This window comes from Pelobates fuscus, chromosome 3 (genome assembly GCF_036172605.1).
Source record: "Pelobates fuscus isolate aPelFus1 chromosome 3, aPelFus1.pri, whole genome shotgun sequence".
Lineage (NCBI taxonomy): Eukaryota > Metazoa > Chordata > Amphibia > Anura > Pelobatidae > Pelobates > Pelobates fuscus.
In genome coordinates, this window is record NC_086319.1 from 161,035,887 (window position 1) to 161,046,569 (window position 10,683).

At 43.2% G+C, this 10,683-nt stretch overlaps 1 protein-coding gene across 2 annotated transcripts in view; it reads left to right on the forward strand.

Moving 5' to 3' along the window:
• The window catches only part of BRAF (B-Raf proto-oncogene, serine/threonine kinase), a 231,973-nt gene extending 229,242 nt beyond the window's left edge, over positions 1–2,731 (forward strand). For both annotated transcript variants that reach the window (XM_063447589.1, XM_063447592.1), the window contains one exon: positions 2,580–2,731. In XM_063447589.1, coding sequence (XP_063303659.1) covers positions 2,580–2,647 — 68 coding nt within the window. In that variant the 3' untranslated portion in view covers positions 2,648–2,731. The remainder of the gene's footprint in view (positions 1–2,579) is intronic.
• The last annotated feature ends 7,952 nt before the right edge of the window (positions 2,732–10,683 follow it).

A 10,683-nucleotide genomic window follows, 5' to 3' on the forward strand; every position in this document is an offset into this window, starting at 1 on the left:
AGCCACGCTGTGGAGTACTTGGACGCGTGTGATGGAGCATTGTCCTGCATGAAAATCATGTTTTTCTTGAAGGATGCAGACTTCTTCCTGTACCACTGCTTGAAGAAGGTATCTTCCAGAAACTGGCAGTAGGACTGGGAGTTGAGCTTGACTCCATCCTCAACCCAAAAAGGCCCCACAAGCTCATCTTTGATGATACCAGCCCAAACCAGTACTCCACCTCCACCTTGCTGGCGTCTGAGTCGGACTGGAGCTCTCTGCCCTTTACCAATCCATCCATCTGGCCCATCAAGACTCACTCTCATTTCATCAGTCCATAAAACCTTAGAAAAATCAGTCTGGAGATATTTCTTGGCCCAGTCTTGACGTTTCAGCTTGTGTGTCTTGTTCAGTGGTGGTCGTCTTTCAGCCTTTCTTACCTTGGCCATGTCTCTGAGTATTGCACACCTTGTGCTTTTGGGCACTCCAGTGATGTTGCAGCTCTGAAATATGGCCAAACTGGTGGCAAGTGGCATCTTGGCAGCTGCACGCTTGACTTTTCTCAGTTCATGGGCAGTTATTTTGCGCCTTGGTTTCTCCACACGCTTCTTGCGACCCTGTTGACTATTTTGAATGAAACGCTTGATTGTTCGATGATCACGCTTCAGAAGCTTTGCAATTTTAAGAGTGCTGCATCCCTCTGCAAGATATCTCACTATTTTTGACTTTTCTGAGCCTGTCAAGTCCTTCTTTTGACCCATTGTGCCAAAGGAAAGGAGGTTGCCTAATAATTATGCACACCTGATATAGGGTGTTGATGTCATTAGACCACACCCCTTCTCATTACCGTGATGCACATCACCTAATATGCTTAATTGGTAGTAGGCTTTCGAGCCTATACAGCTTGGAGTAAGACAACATGCATAAAGAGGATGATGTGGTCAAAATACTCATTTGCCTAATAATTCTGCACGCAGTGTATAGTGTGTTGACTCATTAAACGGCACAGTGCTTCTTTATCTAGCCTTGGGCAGGCTGCATGCTCATAATTCTTTTTGAGGTAAAAAAAAAAAAAAAGACATAGTTGTGCTAAAAGCTTTTGTTCCTTTGTTTAAACCTTTAAATCAAGGAATGAACAAAGGCAGATCCCCAGTTGTCGCAAAACTACAAGCTCCACTTTGATGACAGTCTTGAGGTTTCCAGTATTATTAGTTATTTGCATTAGGAGATACGCCTCACAACGTGGTCAGGTGCATTTTCCTCCCACCTGCTTGTCCTTGAGTAGTCCATAACTAGTTGCCAATGTCCAGCAATTATTAAAAAAAAAAGTTAAATGTGAATCCTTTGCCCTTTTGTACTTCTGAAATACTATTTGTTTAGCAGACTTGTATAGCCAATTATCATATATAGTAAAACAATTTCACACTTCATGTTACAGAAAGACAATGCTTCATTCGACATAATATATCTTAAGTACATTCTGTGTAATGCGATTGAGGCAGTCTATTTAGCACTATATAAAGCTGAAGAATATAATGGCAAATGTGATGCTTATATTCATTGTGCACGTTTAATGGTTGCTGGTAAAGTTTTCAAATGGTGAGAAACTAGTCTGCAACCAGGAATATGTCTTTCACAAATTCTTTCAATTCTTTTTTGCAATTTCTACCTGTATACATTACTTACCTATCTTTCGCACCTTTATGTCTTAATTTTTCTACACCTCTTCTTTTTGTCTTTTCCTTTAGCTTTCACTTTACTACAAGTTTCTGCTCACACTCACACACCTTTATTCGTATTTTACTCGTTGCATGGACAATCTAGAAATTCTCTCTGAATGCCTGTCAATGACCCGTTCCTGAGTCATCGAACGAATTACTTTTCCATGCTTTTTCACTGTTAACATTCTTATAGTCAGTTGAACCAGATCATCTGGGCATTCTTATGCTACCTGTTACTGCTTATATTCTTCAAATAAATCTTATTGACTACAAATGTATAATAATGTCAAACCCATTACAGACACTAAGGAATACTATGGCGGAATATAAACATGTATTCTTTAACACTAAAGTGATCAACTACCTATATAAGTGTCCAGTCCCCCTCAGAATGGAGTTAACTTTGCTCTATCGCCGGGCTGGTCTCGCTGCGGCTGGGCCCCCCTTCCATGGTTGATATCATCTTTATTGATTATCTCAGCCAATCCAGTGCTTTTCCTAAAGAAAGAAATGGGAGGCTATTGCAAATTGGCCACTCTGTGCCAATCAGCATCTTCTCATAGAGATGCATTGAAGCAATGCATCTCTATGGGGAATGTTCGGCTTCACTGTGGAGACACTGAACATAGGTCCTGTAAAGGTTGCAAGTCCCTAGAGGTGTTACTAGACAGATATGTGAACACTGCTTTTATGTTTGAAAAGGCAGCCTTTATATTGCTGAGCCTGCATGGACAGAGTATAGACACCAGAACCACTATTAAGCGGTAGGTGTTTTGGTGACTACAGTGTCCCTTGAAACTATATTTGGTTTTCCAATTGAATTTAAGGGTTTAATAAGACTTTGCAGCCCTGATCTATTTCCTTTTTTTTTTATAACAGGGATCGACGCTGGAGATATTACTCTTGTGAAAAAAGCTAGCTTCAATGCTGAGAAATCACCATGCTGATTTGATACCTATCTGCTTGAAATCTACATCGTAATGTGACATTTGTAAGAACAAACCCCTGTCATTAACATAAATATAAAAAACTATTCATCTGGCAATCAAATGCTGTTTAGAAAATACCTTTTATGCATATGTGCTTAAGTTTTATTAATGGTAAATACAACAACATCACTTTTAACAGGTCAAATACGTTATGATACTAATGAAAAGTTTAAGAAATGGGCATACAAAGCAAAACTGAAACATAAAATCAGTGATACAACAGTCAATTAGAAACTTTTGTGTATAAAAATAAAATACTTACTATCACTAATTATTTTCACAGAATCCAAAATATCTTCAGAATAAAAAAAAGATTTAAAATAAATATATATATACATATATATATATATATTTTTTAAATTGGGAATTAACCACAATGTAAGTAAACAACACATTACATGGGACAGATAACAGTATAATAAATAAATGGAATCAGATCAGCTATATAAAGACATTCAGTGGAATTCGGAATATGGTTAGTTCTACAATACAACAACATGACCAACATGGTGATGATACATTACCTCCAAACCCACTAGTCACAGTTTGTACAACCAAAAAACTCTCTGGAAACCTTTAGTTAAGTCAAATGAAATTTGCCCACACACCACATGCATGGTTTACTGAGATGAAGAAGACATATAGAATTGATAATTGCAAAACATTTCCATTCTTTCCTCCATCAAAATAGTTTAAATCATAAAACAAATGAAATAATAACCAGGCCTACTTTTGTGAATTGTAGCACCACATACATGGTCAATGTAATATCTTACAGTTGTGGCCTCCAGTGTATTGGCAAGACATGTCTAAATTTTCATAATAAATTCTACAACATGAACGTGGTATCCAATATAAATGGGGTTACCTCAGTTTCTAAACATCTTAGCGTGAATCATGATGGTGGTGCTACATTTAAACCAGACAGATGAAAGGGTTGCCTTCCTCATTCACAGAGAGAGTTTCCTTAAGATGTAAGTGAGTGCTTCACATAGGGAAGAGGTGGATCCAATGATTTGCCAGTGCAGCACAACAACTACATCCCTTCCACCCTACATCCAAGTTCTTCTTCATGAGTAGTATTGGATTGGCTGGGGGATCATCACTAATGGGTATCCAAAAGATGTAACACAAGATTTGTATCCCATAATATAGAATATCTCAGTTTGGGTCAATTTAGCCTTGTTCCCTTAAGGAGGCTACTAAAGAGTTGGTATGTGCCAGAAGAAACCGCATCAAGACCAATGTGTCCAGCAGATATTGTGGGTCGGTAAAGATTTGACTGTACAATGTACGTGATCTCAGCTAAATGGAGGCAGGCACAGAGAAATGGGATTATTTAAAAGTTGCACTACTGAAGACAACATAAAATTGCATTAGGCTTGTCAGTAAAAGCAAAAAATTCAAGAAACCACTGTGGTACTCCACAGATGTGGCCAAAATAGTAAACAAGAAGTTAGCATTTAGTAATTATAAAAAAAAAAAACAGAGCGAGGAAGACAGAATGATCTATAAGATTAGGCAGAAAGAGGCTAAGCAAGTTATAAGAGCTTCCAAATCACACACAGAAGAGAAAATAGCACAGTCAGTAAAAAAGGGGGACAAAACCTTTTTTAGATACATAAATGAGAAAAGAAAAGTAAAACAAGGATTAGTTAGATTAAAAACAAAAGAAGGAAGGTATGTAGAAGAGGATAAAGGTCTAGCTAACTGCCTCAATGAATATTTTTGTTCGGTATTTACAGATGAAAATGAAGGAGAGGGACCTCAGTTAAGAAAAAGGATAAATTAGTTATTTATTACACGTGAGTTTACAGAGGAAGAGGTTCTATTTCAACTGTCAAAAGTAAAGACAAATAAGTCAATGGGACCTGATGGAGTACACCCAAAGCTATTAAAAGAGCTTAGTGGTGTACTAGCAATTTATTTAACCAATCATTGATAACAGGAGTAGTCCCAGAAGATTGGAAGTTGTCGAATGTTGTGCCCATTCACAAGAAAGGTAATAGGGAGGAGTCGGGCAACTATAGGCCAGTAAGCCTTACTTCAGTAGTGGGGAAAGTGATGGAAACCATGTTAAAGGATAGGATTGTTGAACATATAAAATCACATGGATTTCAAGATCAGAGACAACATGGGTTTACTTCAGGGAGATCATGCCAAACTAATCTTATTGTTTTTTTTTTTGATTGGGTAACTAAAATTATAGATCAGGGTGGTGCAGTAGACATTGCTTACCTAGATTTCAGTAAGGCTTTTGACACTGTTGCACATAGAAGGCTTATCAATAAACTGCAATCTTCAAGATTGTTGAATGGGTGAGGCAGTAGCTGAGTGACAGGCAACAGAGGGTTGTAGTCAATGGAGTATATTCGAAGCTTGGGCTTGTCACCAGTGGGGTACATCAGGGATCTGTACTTGGACCCATTCTCTTTAATATTTTTATTAGTGATATTGCAGAAGGTCTTGATGGTAAGGTATGTCTTTTTGCTGATGATACTAAGATATGTAACAGGGTTGATGTTCCAGGAGGGATAAGCCAAATGGCTAATGATTTAGGTAAATTAGAAAAATGGTCAGAGTTGTGGCAACTGACATTTATTGTGGATAAGTGCAAGATAATGCATCTTGGATGTAAAAACCCAAGGGCAGAGTACAGAATATTTGATAGAGTTCTAACCTCAACATCTGAGGAAAGGGATTTAGGGGTGATTATTTCTGAGGACTTAAAGGTAGGCAGACAATGTAATAGAGCAGCAGGAAATGCTAGCAGAATGCTTGGTTGTATAGGGAGAGGTATTAGCAGTAGAAAGAGGGAAGTGCTCATGCCATTGTACAGAACACTGGTGAGACCTCACTTGGAGTATTGTACGCAGTACTGGAGACCGTATCTTCAGAAGGATATTGATACCTTAGAGAGAGTTCAGAGAAGGGCTACTAAACGGGTTCATGGATTGCAGGATAAAACTTACCAGGAAAGGTTAAAGGATCTTAATTAGAGATGTCGCGAACATAAAATTTTCGGTTCGCGAACGGCAAACGCAAATTTCCAGAAATGTTCGCGAACGGGCGAACCGGGCGAACCGCCATAGACTTTAATAGGCAGGCGAATTTTAAAACCCACAGGGACTCTTTATGGCCACAATAGTGATGGAAACGTTGTTTCAAGGGGACTAACACCTGGACTGTGGCATGCCAGAGGGGGATCCATGGCAAAACTCCCATGGAAAATTACATAGTTGATGCAAAGTCTGGTTTTAATCCATAAAGGGCATGGAATAACGTGCTTTAAAACATCAGGTATGATGTTGTATCGATCAGGTAGTGTAAGGGTTACGCCCGCTTCACAGTGACAGACCAAACTCCCCGTTTAACGCACCGCAAACAACCGCAAACAGTCCATTTGCACAACCGCAAACTCCCCATTTGCGCAAGGTTGGATACCAAGCTAGCCATGTCCCGTTCCTTGTCCTCACTGATGTCATTGAAGGTCTCTTCCTCCACCCAGCCACGTACAACACCAAGGGTCCCCGAAAGGTGTCAACAAGCCCCCTGGGACGCCTGCTGTGTTTGGTCTTCCACCTCCTCAAAGCCACCTTCCTCCTCTGACTCCTCTTCTTCAGACTCCTCTCTCTGCATTGCCTCTCTCTGCATTATTATAAGGTGTGTTAAGTAGTACTATTCCTATCAGTTTAGTCCCTGTTACGTCCCCTATCAAGGAACGTGTATAGGGCATCGATTTTAGGAACCGGGAGATGGAAAAAGATGCTTGGTCGGTCCTCCTACTTCAAATTTGGGGCACTGCGCATGCAATCTAATGTGCCACCAGATAGGAGTGGTGTGTTAAGTAGTACTATTCTTATCAGTTTAATCCCTGTTACGTCCCCCTCATCAGGCCTTTTTTAGTCGAATGTATCGCCCACTGTCAGTCCCTTCGGGATCCATCCCTCATTCATCTTAATAAAGGTGAGATAATCTAGACTTTTTTGACCTAGGCGACTTCTCTTCTCAGTGACAATACCTTCTGCTGCACTGAAGGTCCTTTCTGACAGGACACTTGAAGCGGGGCAGGCCAGAAGTTCTATCGCAAATTGGGATAGCTCAGGCTACAGGTCACGCCTGCACACCCAGTAGTCAAGGGGTTCATCGCTCCTCAGAGTGTCGATAACTGCAGTTAAGGCGAGGTAGTCTGCTAACTGTCGGTTGAGTCGTTCTCTGAGGGTGGACCCCAAAGGGCTGTGGCGATGCGTAGGACTTAAAAAGCTCCGCATGTCCTCCATCAACAACACGTCTGTAAAGCGTCCTGTCCTTGCCGGCGTGGTCGTGGGAGGAGGAGGATTCCTTTCACCTCTTCCCCTGTTAGATTCCTGTTGTGCTGTGACATCACCCTTATACGCTGTGTAAAGCATACTTTTTAATTTATTTTGGAACTGCTGCATCCTTTCCGACTTGCGGTAATTCGGTAACATTTCAGGCACTTTCTGCTTATACCGGGGGTCTAGTAGTGTGGACACCCAGTACAGGTCGTTCTCCTTCAGCCTTTTTATACGAGGGTCCCTCAACAGGCACGACAGCATGAAAGACCCCATTTGCACAAGGTTGGATGCCGAGCTACTCATGTCCAGTTCCTCGTCCTCAGTGATCTCACTGAAGGTATGTTCTTCCCCACCACGGGTACCAGATACGTGACAACGAGCACCCTGGGATGCCTGTTGTGGTTGGTCTTCCTCCTCCTCCTCAAAGCCACATTCCTCCTCTTCCTCCTCTTCCTCACAATCCTCTTCCAGCATTGCCACAGGTCCAGCAAGCGATGCAGATAAGGCTGTTTCTGGTGGTGATGGTGACCACAACTCTTCCTCTTCACGCTCATCTACGGCCTGATCCAGCACTCTTCGCAGGGCACGCTCCAGGAAGAAAACAAATGGTATGATGTCGCTGATGGTGCCTTCGGTGCGACTGACTAGGTTTGTCACCTCCTCAAAAGGACGCATGAGCCTACAGGCATTGCGCATGAGCGTCCAGTAACGTAGCAAAAAAATTCCCAGCTCCGCAGAGGCTGTCCTAGCACCCTGGTCATACAAATAGTCGTTAACAGCTTTTTTTTTGGAGCAGGCGGTCGAACATTAGGAGTGTTGAATTCCAACGTGTCGGGCTGTCACAAATCAAGCGCCTCACTGGCATGTTGTTTCGCCACTGGATATCTGAAAAGTGCGCCATGGCCGTGTAGGAACACCTGAAATGGCCACACACCTTCCTGGCCTGCTTCAGGACGTCCTGTAAGCCTGGGTACTTATGCACAAAGCATTGTACGATCAGATTCCACACATGTGCCATGCACGGCACGTGTCAATTTGCTTAAATTCAATGCCGCCAACAAATTTCTTCCGGTGTCACAAACCACTTTGCCGATCTCCAGTTGGTGCGGAGTCAGCCACTGATCCACCTGTGCGTTCAGGGCAGACAGGAGTGCTGGTCCGATGTGGAATAGTACCTGGAAGCTGGGGGGCTGCTGTTGATGTGGAGCAAGACGCAGCAGCAGAAGAGGACTCAGCCGAGGAGGTTATGGAAGAGGATGGAGTAGGAGGAGCAGAGGAGGTGGCAGCAGGCCTGCCTGCAAGTCGTGGCGATGTCACCAACTCCTCTGCAGAGCCACGCATTCCATGCTTGGCAGCCGTCAGCAGGTTTACCCAATGCTCAGTGTAAGTGATATACCTGCCCTGACCATGCTTTGCAGACCAGGTATCAGTGGTCAGATGGACCCTTGCCCCAACACTGTGTGCCAGACATGCCATTACTTCCTTTTGCACAATCGAGTACAGGTTGGGGATGGCCTTTTGTGCAAAGAAATTTCGGCCGGGTACCTTCCACTGCGGTGTCCCAATAGCTAAAAAATTTTGGAACGACTCAGACTCCACCAGCTTGTATGGTAAAAACTGGCGGGCTAAGAGTTCAGACAAGCCAGCTGTCAGATGCCGGGCAAGGGGGTGACTTTGTGACATTGGCTTCTTACGCTCAAACATGTCCTTGACAGACACCTGACTGTGGGCAGATGAGCAGGAACTGCTCAAGGCGAGAGACAGAGTGGCGGATGGTTGAGAGGGGGCAAGGAGGTCAGCAGTGGTTGACGTGGATGAAGATGCTGGACCAGGAGGAGGATGGCGGCTATGAGTTTGTGTGCTGCTTGTACTCATGTGTTGATCCCATAGGTGTTTGTGATGTGCGATCATGTGCCTTCGCAAAGCAGTTGTACCAAGGTGGGTGTTGGACTTCACACGACTCAGTTTCTTTTGGCACAGGTTTCAAATGGCATCGCTGTTGTCAGAGGCAGACACACAAAAAAAATGCCACACTGCTGAGCTCTGCAATGACGGCATTCTGGTGGTGGCAACAGCATGCGTTGATTGGCGTGCTGTCTGGCTGACCCCGGGTGCCAATGCATGCGGTCTGACTGTGCCACTAGCTCCTTGCGACGACCTCCCCCTGCTTCCAACTTGTCTCCTCCTCCTCACTGTCTCCCCATCTGAACTTTCCCCCTGTTCTTCTTCTCTTCTAGCGGGCACCCACGTGACATCCACGGACACATCGTCATCATCAACCGCTTCACTTATATCTGACAACTCAGCAAAGGAAGCAGCAGCGGGTACAACATCATCATCATCACACCGTACGTCCATGTGTGTAATGCTGCCTGACTGAGACATATCCCTGTTATCTACATCCTCTGGCAATAATGGTTGCGCATCACTCATTTCTTCCAACTGATGTGTAAATAACTCCTCTGACAGATCAAGTGAAGCAGCTGTGGTGCTAGTGTTGGTGGTGGTGGCAGGCGGGCGAGTGGTAACTTGAGAGGTGCCCGAAGCTAAGCTGGAGGAGGATGGTGCGTCAAGGTTCCGAGCGGAAGCTGTAGAAGATTGGGTGTCCTGTGTTAGCCAGTCAACTATGTCCTCAGAACTTTTCGAGTTCAGGGTACGTGGCCTCTGAACACTGGGCATTATTCTAGGGCCAAAGGGAATCACAGCACCACGACCACGACGGCCCCTGTGGGGTGGCCTGCCTCTGCCTGTCATTTTTTTTTTCGATTAGTGGTACTATGCGTGCAAGCTACTGTGACAATAGATATGGGTGGCACTGTGCACTGGCAGAAGTTGGCAGAGTAGATGCTGTAGGCCTGACACACACGCTTGCAGACAACTAACTGCTATTCAATCTATTACAGTCAAAATTGTATTTTTTTTTTTTTTAAATGTACACTACTGTTACACCAGATATGAGTTGCACTGGTGTGACACTGTGCCCTGGCAGGCCCTGAATCGCACACGTGTGAAGGAAACTGACTGCTATTATTTCACAGTTAAATTTCTAATTTTTTTTTAATGTACACTACTGTTACACCAGATATGAGTTGCACTGGTGTGACACTGTGCCCTGGCAGGCCCTGAAATGCACACGTGTAAAGGAAACTGACTGCTATCATATTACAGTCAAAAAAGTTTTTTTTTTTTTTTAATTCTTTATTTTTTCATGTGCATATAGTAACATAACATAGGGACCTGTAGCGCCACAATAGCGAGTACAGGTTTTTCAGTGACAAACTTTGTGGCATGGATAAACAACACATTTTTTATGAGATATAACGGTTATAGACATACTTTGTAGGATAAGATAAAATAGATTGGCATAAGCTTTCACAGGTTAACATTATTTAGTCATGCTTCACCACTCAGGCTCTATCATAGACATCGGTATGAGTTGTCGTCGCAAGCGAATACTTAACAGGCACTAGAGTGGGTAAACTAACAGGAGAACGGGCAGACAGAGAGTCCACTGACTAGCTATGCTTTACTACTCAAGCTCTGTCTAACATATACATCCGTGTGGGTTGCATTTGCAAGCTAATACTTAATGTTTAACAGGCACTAGAATGAGCGGACTAATAGGAGAACTAGCATACAGAGGTTAGCTTAGCTGGTAACTGTAGGCTGAGTGGTGCG